The 11,447-nt window shown below is 32.3% G+C and overlaps 3 protein-coding genes across 3 annotated transcripts; all 3 read left to right on the top strand.

Annotated features, from left to right (window-relative positions):
- The first annotated feature begins 1,805 nt into the window (after nt 1–1,805).
- Nucleotides 1,806–3,269, top strand: LOC107890561 (endochitinase EP3). Its single transcript, XM_016815048.2, has 2 exons — nt 1,806–2,303; nt 2,679–3,269. The coding sequence occupies exons 1-2, from the start codon at nt 1,907–1,909 to the stop codon at nt 3,083–3,085; spliced, it is 804 nt and encodes a 267-aa protein (XP_016670537.2). The 5' UTR covers nt 1,806–1,906; the 3' UTR covers nt 3,086–3,269.
- Nucleotides 3,270–5,342: 2,073 nt separating this feature from the next.
- On the top strand, nt 5,343–6,392 carry LOC107890560 (endochitinase EP3). The gene is made up of 2 exons (XM_016815047.2): nt 5,343–5,755; nt 5,869–6,392. The coding sequence occupies exons 1-2, from the start codon at nt 5,476–5,478 to the stop codon at nt 6,273–6,275; spliced, it is 687 nt and encodes a 228-aa protein (XP_016670536.1). The 5' UTR covers nt 5,343–5,475; the 3' UTR covers nt 6,276–6,392.
- Nucleotides 6,393–7,851: 1,459 nt separating this feature from the next.
- On the top strand, nt 7,852–8,673 carry LOC107890559 (dirigent protein 22). Its single transcript, XM_016815046.2, has one exon. It carries the CDS (start codon nt 7,929–7,931, stop codon nt 8,505–8,507), a length of 579 nt encoding a protein of 192 aa, XP_016670535.1. The 5' UTR covers nt 7,852–7,928; the 3' UTR covers nt 8,508–8,673.
- Nucleotides 8,674–11,447: the final 2,774 nt, after the last annotated feature.

The raw sequence follows: 11,447 nt of genomic DNA, 5'->3' as shown, positions 1-11,447 counted from the left end.
TTTTTAGTCAACGGATTTAATTACACATTTTTTATGAATGTGTATTTGAAAATTTTCTTTATTATAAAAATATGATTGAATTAATCTTTCTAAATTAATTTAATTTCTGTACTATAAAAATAAATTAAAAAAATTAGATTTAATATTTTTATAATTTTTATAGTTTTGTAAATAAAATCTTTTATTTAAAACAAAACTGTAAATGAAAAAAGTCAAGATATTTTTTATCCAATAAACACTAATTCTATTATCATTTTTATTTATTTAAATTTTTAATAGAAAAAATAATTAATGTATTGAATAATAGAAAAATTAATTTAACATCGATTATGTTGCATTAATTCATTTTACTAACTTTAAAATTCACCAATAGACATACATAATAATTAATCAATGATTAAGGCTGCTCAGTGCCAAGAAAAGGTCTTAATTAAATTTATTTATTTATTATGAGCTGTCAGTTCTATATATGTATTTTTTAAATAATTTTATTGAATTGGTCTTAAGTCTTTTTGTCAACGAATGAATTTGACCGACATTGTGAGGGTTTTTTCTCGTATTTAAAATTGGGGTAAGAGATATATTAGAAGTGCTAAATTTAGTATGGGAGTTGGGTTTTAGATAACTGGAATTAGAGTGTGGTAATGTTTTAATTATGAAAATTAACTATCTTAGTTGGTGGTGTGGATAATAGTATGATACTATATTTGCGTTTGATTAGTCAACTATTATGTTGAAATTAGAAAATTAGCTTTCAACACATCCTTAGGGAACACAATAGAGTACCTGCAAGTTGGATGGTTAAATTTGTAAGCGGGAATTATGATGAGATGCAAGTATATCAAATCAGATCATAATAGTAATCTAACTTTTGAATAGAGGTTTAAACAACATTGGTGTTTGGCCGTAATTTATTTGAGTTTGATTTGAAAAAAAAAAACTCTAAGTCAACTCAGTTTTTATCGAGTCAAGTTTGAACCGAATTCAATTTTAGTACTCAACTCGTGAGGCTTATCAGAACATTTCATTTTTAATATAGATTTTAAATATTTTTATTGCTATTATTAAAATATGTTATTTCCCTTAATATATATTATCAAATATTAACCGTAAGCTTAATTATCAAGCTGAGTTCAAATTTGAATACATACAAACTTAATTGAACTCGAGCTCAAGCTTAAGTATGAAAACTTTTAAACAAGCTTAATTAAACTTCAAGCCAAACTCAAACTTAAAAGATAAATGTTCAGTCAAGTTCGAACTTAACATCAAGCTTTGAATATGTGAATTCGAAATGAAGAAAATTAGTTATTTGTTGCTTAACGGAACAAATTAGGGATAAAAAGTTGTATGCTAAATTAGAATATCATAATTTATGAAATTTAGAAGGTTAAATTATTTACCTTTTCATACAATATTAAAGTCAGAGATAAGTGAATCAATGTAAAACAAATGCTTGATAAGAGCTTTTATTTATCGTTTTAAACCAATCTAAGTATTACTTTTTTTTTATTTTAATTCATGAGGATTTTGTTTTTATAATAAATTTAAAAAATTAATCTTGTTACTAGTAAAATATAAATTTAAGTTGTTAGTTTTAGTTAATTTATTACAGTTTACTAATTCGATAAAATAATGAAAGTAGAAGTTTCAATATGTATGACCAAAGAAATTTCCGGTTGCCTTCCAAAACACTCGTCGTTCTCATGTTGACTCGTCAAAGTTTGGCCCGTAAGACCCGTAGTCTTCGTTCACGCCTTGCTCAAACAAGCAAGCTCTTTTCTCCTTTTACCCACACAAACTCCTTATTGCTTTCCTTGCCCTCTCTTAAATCTATAAATAACTCCTAAATATCCAGCAAATCTCCATATCCAAACACACAATTTCAATTCCAGCAGGGAAAAAAATGGCGACTTCCACCATGAAAACAAGCTTCATAGCCATTATCCTAGCGGGAATGGTTGCTGGAATGGTGAAAGCTCAATGCGGCAACACTTGCTCGGCGACCGAGTGTTGCAGTCGGTTCGGGTTTTGCGGGACGGGAGACGATTTCTGCGGAGTGAATTGCCGAGGGGGTCCTTGTGTTAACAATGGGGTCTCCATAGCTGCCATTGTTACGCAGGAATTCTTCGATGGGATATTGAACCAGGCGGCTTCCACTTGTGTAGGAAGGAGCTTTTACTCGAGAGGGGTGTTCCTTGATGCTCTCAATTCTTTCACTCAGTTCGCAAGGATTGGGTCGGTTGAGGATTCTAGGCGTGAGATCGCTGCTTTCTTTGCTCATGCTACCCATGAAACTGGAAGTAAGCATCTCTTTTTGCTCTTAATTTTCTAATTAAAACCTGTCGAGACACGTCCGTTATAGGGTTTGAAGTGCCTATGTTGGGTTTTATTTCAAATTTTGTCTTTCAACTTTGTCGAGAACATGAGGAGGTGACTGGCTCACAAGGTCATTTTCTTAATGAGCGAAGACACGCCTTCTCTGTGAACTCGTAACCTTCTCGAGCTCTCAACAGAGTCAAATGCCAAATGTGTTGAGAGCTCCACTTGACTAATTCCGAATTTGAAGACTTCTTTCCGAGAAATAAAAAAATCCCTCAACAAAACTTTATCGTGTTGTTGCATTATTTAATGCTATATATTTTCAATAACAATATTTATGGTGTTGTTGCTTACAGGTTTCTGTCACATTGAAGAGGACGGTGGAGCGTCAAAGGACTACTGTGACGAGACAAAAACCGATTATCCATGCAACCCAAGCAAAGGTTACTACGGTCGTGGACCACTGCAACTAACATGGAACTACAACTACGGACCAGCCGGTTCCGATATTTGGTTCAACGGCTTAGACGCACCGGAAACCGTGGCCAACGATCCTCTTATCTCCTTCAAGGCTGCCATTTGGTTTTGGATGAACAATGTTGCTGGCGTGATGAACCAAGGGTTCGGGGCCACTATTCGAGCCATTAATGGAGACCTTGAATGCAACGGTGTGGATCCGACTAAAGTTCAGTCTCGGATTAACTACTACACTCAATATTGTAGCCAACTTGGTGTCGCTCCTGGTGATAATCGCAGCTGCTAGAGTTTATTCCATTTATTTATGTACTGAAATTTGCAGCTTTAATTTTCCTTGCAATAATGTTTTACAAATATCGTTTTAGGGAAAATGAGATCGATATTAAGGTAAGGATAAATTTGTCCAAAAAAACTAGAATGTAATGATAAAGAAAAGTCAGCAATAAAATACTTGGACAGGTTTTAATTTCCATTTGTTGTCGTTCTCAATTTTTATTATTATTTGGTTACATAATTTTCACTCGTTGGATCTATGTCGCAAGTCAAATCACAATTTCAATTAAAAAATCAAATAAATATTAAACCAACAATTATTTTTATTTTTTAATATATATATTTTAAAAAGACAAGTCCATGGAAATCTCTGAAACCCTCAAACCACGGTTTAATGTGAATGAACCAATGGTCAAAGCGAGACCATCGATTTTCTTCCAGACTTTTAGATGTTTCCCTATCGACAAACTCAACAAGGAAGTGATTGTTTGAAAGTTTCTTAATGTTGATGTCCAGATTGCTTATCGTCTTTATGTTCTCCTTTAGCCATTCCATATCGTAACTACTACCCTCCATTCCAATTTGTATTTAGCAACTTCATTGATTACAACCTCGAAGCTTTCTTCGTGGTTCCGTTGTTAAGAAAGTTTCTACATGACAACTTTTCAACATCTTTACTCTTCAAGAATTTTTCTGCTGCCCAGTTGTCAGTTTGCGTCCATCCATTACCTTCGTCCCATCAACCTTCCTCCAGATATATCATCTTCCCCGAAATCTAACCATATTGACACCTATTCTGTGATTCTCAATCCACATTCCATTCAACTTTCTTATAGCTTTCATCGCCTGTTTTACATGCAAATCGAATAAACCCGAATCTCTTTCTTGTCAAGGTTCTCTTTTTTAGAATGAAAGTGTCTATGACTCTACCATGAAAGTTGAAGATCTTACGCAGCCATCTCCAATGCATACTTCTTGGTAGATTGTTAACGAAATCTGAAAACACCTCATTTCGCAGAGAAGACATCCCAGTAGGTCATGACTAATCTCGTCACAGTTTATGGATGCTAATACGTCGTCATGTGCATGGATCAATAATAGCTATGAATGGTAAATTATCAAATCTTAAGTCACTTTTTATTAACTTTTAGTACCGGAAAGCCCTACTTGTATAACATTAGGAAGTGAGTATAATTTTGGTAAGTCGTATTAATTTTGATTAATTGGAAGAAACCATCAGGCATTTTTGCATTATATACGTATGGAAGTAGTGACATTGTAATAATTATAGTTTGCATGTGAAGCGAATGTGATAACAAATATGATTAATAATTAATTTTAGTAACTTGAATTTAGCATATATATATATAAAAAAAATTTCCTTTAAAAAAAACAAAAAAGCTGACTTTCCTAAAGTCGGAAGTCAGTCAATCCCGTTATATGGAAATCCTTATCACTAGAAAAGTAAGCCATTCCCATTTTTCTTTTATTTTTTATGAAGGTTTGGTCAATCTTTTACTCTGTATATGATTTCATAATTTGTTTGTTTATAATTTTTCATTGTTTTCTCTATCTCCTTCGTGTAGTGGTATTTATATATTTATACGATATGGGTATTGTTTATTGACATGACATATTAAGAAGGTTTCATGCACATAAACACGTATCTTACTCTAGACTCAACATGTGTTTATACAGTCTTATGCACATATAATTTCACAGGAGAGCGAGCTCATCCCGCGAGTTCATTAAAATTTGGCCTAAACTCATTTGGATTTTGAGCTGATGATGGTAATGATCCTAACATAACCATAATCATAATTAAGATTTTTAAAAAAATCTTTATATCCTGTAATTATATTTCGTCTAAAATAAATGGATACCATAAACATAAAAAAATAATTATATGCACAACCAAAAAATATATATTAAGTTCTTTTCATTGTAGCCTTTGATGTTAACTTTAAGCTTCAACCCTCTGTTGGAGTTGGAGAATACAATTTATGTGGTTTTAAAAAAATTGAATGAACCAAAAATTAAGTTTGATTCCATAATTGTAAATAACCCAATCATTTTTGTCCGATGGATTAATTGGGATAAATAAATATTATGTCAAACATTCAACTTAAAATTAATTGAGAAAGGGACAGATGCCCAACTTGAATATAAAATGGTAGGCAATGCTTAGGAGATCATTATTATGAAAGGTTGAATTATCTAGAACAAGTTGTTATTATGACCCAAAAGTGTAAAAGTCTTGAATTTAGGCAATCTGGAAATCCTGCATGTCAAACTTGAAATTGTCAAAACAAAAACATAAATTCCCTTTGTGGCCCCTATAAATAACTCTTAACTATCAACCATTTTTTTCACATCAAATTTGGTTCAATTAATATTACAAATATGTTATTTCCCAGTATGTGGAAGGGTCTAGTAGCCATTTTTATGGCCGGAATTCTGGCCGGATCAGTGTCGGTAAAGGCTCAAATGGTGGCTGATATAGTAACAGACGAGTTCTTTGATGGGATTTTGAATCAAGCAGATGCCAGTTGCGAAGGGAGGAATTTTTATTCAAGGGCTGCATTTCTTGAAGCTCTCAGTTCTTTTACTCAATTTGGTACAGCTGATGATACTAGGCGTGAGGTTGCTGCTTTCTTTGCTCATGTCACCCATGAAACTGGACGTAAGATTTCGACTACTCTATTCCTATTACAAACTTAAATTACGATCCAAAAATCCCGTTTCATATATCATGATTACGGATATTACAAATGTTTGAACATGCTACCTATACAGATTTTTGCTACATAGAAGAGATAAATGGTGCAACCAGGGACTACTGTGATGAGACCAACACCCAGTATCCATGCAACCCTGATAAAGGCTACTACGGTCGGGGTCCGATCCAACTATCCTGGAACTTTAACTATGGACCAGCTGGGGAGAGCATCGGGTTCGACGGACTAAACTCACCTGAAACCGTAGCCACGGACCCTGTTATCTCCTTCAAGACGGCCTTGTGGTATTGGGAGAACTTTGTTCAACCGGTTATAAGCCAAGGGTTCGGGGCAACGATTCGAGCCATTAATGGGGCTATTGAATGCGATGGTGGGAACCAAGCTGCGGTTCAAGCTCGGATTAATTACTATACACAATATTGTAGCCAGCTTGGTGTTGATCCTGGACCTAATCTTTCATGCTAGAATTTTGTTTATACTTTCTTGTTTCGGCTACTTAATTCTCAGAAACTAAAATAAAGAGACTTGTGTATGAAATGAAGTCAATATTAGAACATCAATAAATTATTTACTTGGGGATTATCTGATTTGGTTGGATATGGATATCAGTGTTAGGTTTTATTTTTATAAAAGAATATTATTAATAAAAAGTATTTTTAAAATCAGTTTTTATGTGAAAATTACACTCAAGTCTTAATTAAAAGTTTGTAATCAATTGAATTTTTAAAATGTAATTTTTCGTCAAACCCTCTTAAAATATAATTTTACATCAAAACCTCTAATATTAAGTTATGGCATGGTGATTGATGTAGCAACTGAGGTGAAGAAAATGATGACTTAGCATTTCATGTGTTTGATATGGAAAAAATGTTGATGTGGTGGCTAAATTATTGATGAGAGTTTTTTTTATTTTTTATTTTTTATTTAAGTTTAAAAAATTTTGAAAATCATTTCTCATGTCGTTGGAGGTTCGATTCATATTTATTGGAATGAAACATATTTTATGGCTAACCATTTACCTCTTCAAAAATCACCTGTGGTGAGGGGATTAGTGACTACTGCCGATGGTGGATACCTTGATTATGACCTAGAAATTATTGAAATATTATAAAAATTTTAAAAGAATTTTAAATATATATAGAAAAATTACAAAATGTTATAAAATTACAAAAATTATACAAAAACAGATTAATATCAAAATTATATATGAAGTTTGATTCAATGTGCGATTTAATACATAAACTTTGATTTTGTGCAATTATACACATGAAACTTTGATTGTAATTCAAATATATAAATAAAACTTTGATTGCGATTCCAATGTATATATAAAATTTTGATTTTGATTCAATTTGTACATTTAAAGAAATAAATGCTATTATGGGACGTTTATTCAAGTTTTGTTACTAGTTAATTTATAATATTTTCCCTTTCACTATTATAGATATATCAATTTATTTTTATATTAGATAAGTATAATCATTTGTCTATGCAATACGTAAAATGATTTCATATCAATAATGATGGTAGTGATTTGTGATAATTAAATCAAATCAAAATTTATGTATAAAATTACAAATTATTTTAGAGTTAATGTATAGTTTCAGATTTTCCCTATACAAAAATTATAAAAGAAATTATATAAAAATTAGGAATAAAACTCAAAATATTTATATATTGCATGCAAAAATAATTATTATTATCCAATATAAGAAAAAGTTGATGTATTTATTTCTTTAAAGGTGTATGATTAAATCAAAATTAAAATTTAATATATACATGTAAACCACAACTAAAATTTCATATGTATAATTACACCAAATTAAAATTTATATATCAAATTAAATAAAAAACTTATATATAATTTTGAGATATGAACTAAAAATTATATATAAAAAAATTGAGTGCGTTCACTTTCCCCCAAAAACTTGAAAATATAAAACTATGCTACCTTTTATGCAAAGACAAAGTGTAAATTAGGATTTTCCCCATAATGAGCCCCACGGCCCCATTAACTCAATATATATAGCAAGTGTCGCCCATCTTAGTTCTCCATAACTATACTTCATTCATTCATTCATCAAAGTCCAAAGTCCCGAAATATCTGTATATTTCAACATGCCTAAAACCTTCTCAAAATTATCTTCCTCTACTTTCTTCTTTCACTTTACTCTGCTCTTCTTCTCTGCAACCTCTAGCGGTTCCTTCTCCAACATTTTGTCTCCCAAAAAGTTCGGTCTCAAGCGAGAGAAGCTCACCCATCTTCACTTCTACTTCCACGACATAGTTAGCTCACGAAACCCAACCGCTATCCCTGTCGCCAGTGCCGCCTCGACCAACAAATCCCATACTGGCTTTGGCGTTGTCATGATGGCCGATGACCCTTTGACGGCCGCACCCGACCCCAACTCCAAGCTCGTGGGAAAAGCGCAAGGGATTTACGCATCAGCAGCGCAAGACGAAGTTGGTTTATTAATGGTAATGAACTTGGCTTTCATGGAAGGCAAGTATAACGGTAGTTCCCTTAGTCTATTGGGGCGGAACACCGTGTTCTCGAGGGTAAGGGAGATGCCAATCGTCGGCGGTAGTGGACTTTTCCGATTTGCACGTGGATATGCTCAGGCCAAGACTCATACATTGGATTTAAAAACTGGGAATGCAGTGGTGGAGTACAATGCCTATGTCTTCCATTATTGATATGATTGAATGGCAATTGGCAATGCCTTGGAATTTGTTTTGTGGACTATTTTCATTTCCTTTGATTCTCTCTTTTGTATTCTTCTGGTTATAATAACTTTGTATGGACCACCTCATGTTTACTGTTTTTCCATTTAAATCTCAACATCCCGTAACATTATGTTAAGGATTCTTGGTCTTTTTTTGCAATGATCTTAAAATAGCTCGAATTAATTTTCAATGTTATAAATTTAATTTAAAAAAAACAGCTCGAACTAATTTACAATATGTTGACATCATTTTTTGGATGAAAACGGGGTCGACTTGGATTTTGAAAATGAAACGAAATTGGGAGTCGCCACCAATCTTTTTTGATGAGGTGTGATCGGGTCACCTCGTAAAATGGTTGTTTTTTATAAACAATTTGATTTTATTAAAACAACGAGTTTGGTCTACGAAATCCAAAAACAGGTTCGGGAGTCGGTTACGCACGAGGAAGGGTTAGCACCCTCGATACGCCCAAAATTGGTACCTAGTTGATTTCTTAATGTCTTGGTGTCAAAAATTAAAAAACTCAAAAAGAATTTAAAATACAATCCCTCCTTATATTGTTATTTTAAAATTACTCAAATAAATCAAAATGGAAAATGCTTCCTTATCTCGAAGTAACAAGATGTCACGTCCATAAGTTAGGATACAACACATCGTATTTTCGAGAGTAAGCTTGCCTTTATTTTTTTTTGTTTAAACCTCATTTATTTTAATTTCAAAAGGATGTTCGGTTATTTAGGATCAACGCGAGAAGAATCGAAGCTCAGTAAGTTAGGGCACGATTTTCTCGAATTTTCTAAATACGAAATATTACCTTATTTTGAAAGTTTAAAAAGGATATTCGGCTATTTGGTCGAACGAGAAAACCGAAACCCAGCACGTTAGGGCACAATTCCATGGATTGCCAAATATCAAACGTCTCTTTCGTTTTAATGAATTTTTTTTTAAAAGAGTCTAGATGAAAATTTACATATAAATATAATACACAGTAAAACTTTAAGATAAAATTTAAAATAAGTGATATGTATATAAAGTTCAAAGGAAATAACAATAATAGAATTTAAAATCATTAACATATAAACGATATATACAAAAGTTTAAAAGAAATAACATATGTAAAATATTTAAAGTTGATAATAATATAAAATATATGTTATGTCTAATAATAATAATAATAATAATAGTAATAGCAATAATAATGTAAATATATACAAAGAGAAAATATATAATATGACAAAATCAATCCGAAATTAATCAGTTTAATAATGTGATGATAGCAATAGTAATAATGTAATAATAAAGTAAAAAAAATAATAGTAATACATTAATAAGAATAATAATAGTATATTAATAACAATAATAGAAAATAATGACGAAATAATAATAATAATAATAAACTAAAGAGTACTAATAGTACTAACAATAATATAAATAATAATGAAAACAACAAGAGAAATAATAACAATAACAGAATAAAAATAATGATAATAATAATAATAGCAAAAATAATAAAAATAATAAATAAATATAATTAATCAATTTTAATAATAAAATGGCAAATTAACTAAAAGGATTAAATTGGATTGAAAACAAAAATTCGGGGCAGATCCAAAATAAAGATAAAGAGAATAGGACCAAATCGAACACGCGAATAATAAGGAGGGACCAAAAGCTCAAAAAAAATCCAAACTCCTAAATGCAACACCTGGGCTGGGCCAAATTGGGACAGTATGCAAATTTCAAGGTAAATTTACAAGAACATAAAATGCGAACTGGGCCAATTTAGAAGCTGGCGCGAAGGGGAGAGACTAAAAGTACAAATCCCCCATCTAAAGGGACAATGCACATGGCCCAAGTCGCATGCTGACTTTCCCCTTTCCAATGCTGTTTTATTGTACTATTTAAAATAAAAAAAAAACTGTTTTAAAATCATTTTTACTTTTGCCCCTTTTCTTTTTTAAAAAAAAAAATCCTTAATGCTCTCTACTCTCCCCATTTCCCCTTTTCTTTTCAGCCGAAAGGCTCATCTCAAGCCCTCAACCATTCTCCAAAATTTGATTGTGACCAACAAAGCAAGACCCTTCGACAGCGAAAACACGATACAACTTCGGTAAGCCTCTCGTCCTCTCTTATATTTCGTGTTTGTGTCGAATGAAAGAAGAAAAATTGAAATAAAAAAAAAGTGCAACAAGTAATCACCTAAGAAATATATTTTTTTTTGCGTATTTTATCTTCAAAAATCCATACCCGTTTCTCTTGAAAACAAAGAAAGAAAAAAAAGAAAGCCCCCTATTTACAAACGGTTCTCCTCTAAAATACAATCGATTCTTCCCCAAAATACCATCGATCCCCCCTTTTATTCGTTTTTCATGCGATAGATAAATCAAAGAAAACAGAAACGAAATCGAAAGAAAAATGAGAATCAAATCACCTTGTGGAGACTTTTTGTTCAAGCTTTTCTGTATTGATTTTTTTTGTTTTTTTTTTGTGTCTGTATTCGTAAAAAGAAAGAAGCCCCCCCCCCGAGTTCGATTTTGCTTGTGGCTTTTATAGCCAAAAATACAATATTCTGTTACTGTTTATTGCTCCATTTTTTTTGTCCTTTTCCTTTGCTTGTTTGCAGGTGCGGCAAAAGCATGGTGGTGGTAGACGGTATGGGGGTGTGTGATGGTGCTGGTGGCAGACAGCATGGGAGAGTGGGAGTGGTGTTGGTGGTAGACAGCATGGGAGAATGGGAAGAGGCAAGTGGGAGTTTAGGGTTTTGGGATTTTATTTTGGATTTTATTATTTGGGTTATTTGTTGGTATGGGCCCGGGCAAAAATGGGCTTTTACAGCTGCCCCTCTTTGCTTATTTTCGTGTAACGAGAATAGAGCAAAGACATCAAAAGGGCCAATTTTGCCCGGTCTTG

This window comes from Gossypium hirsutum, chromosome D09, assembly GCF_007990345.1.
Source record: "Gossypium hirsutum isolate 1008001.06 chromosome D09, Gossypium_hirsutum_v2.1, whole genome shotgun sequence".
Taxonomy (NCBI): Eukaryota; Viridiplantae; Streptophyta; class Magnoliopsida; order Malvales; family Malvaceae; genus Gossypium; species Gossypium hirsutum.
This window is presented reverse-complemented; position numbering and strand designations above follow the sequence as displayed.

Excerpts from the sequence above, each read along its gene's own strand:
- LOC107890560 (XM_016815047.2), top strand. The coding sequence starts at position 5,476 with ATGTTATTTCCCAGTATGTGGAAGGGTCTAGTAGCCATTTTTATGGCC. Across the intron at positions 5,756-5,868 it reads TGTCACCCATGAAACTGGAC|ATTTTTGCTACATAGAAGAG; the intron begins GTAAGATTTCGA and ends CTACCTATACAG.
- LOC107890561 (XM_016815048.2), top strand. The coding sequence starts at position 1,907 with ATGGCGACTTCCACCATGAAAACAAGCTTCATAGCCATTATCCTAGCG. Across the intron at positions 2,304-2,678 it reads TGCTACCCATGAAACTGGAA|GTTTCTGTCACATTGAAGAG; the intron begins GTAAGCATCTCT and ends TGTTGCTTACAG.
- LOC107890559 (XM_016815046.2), top strand. The coding sequence starts at position 7,929 with ATGCCTAAAACCTTCTCAAAATTATCTTCCTCTACTTTCTTCTTTCAC.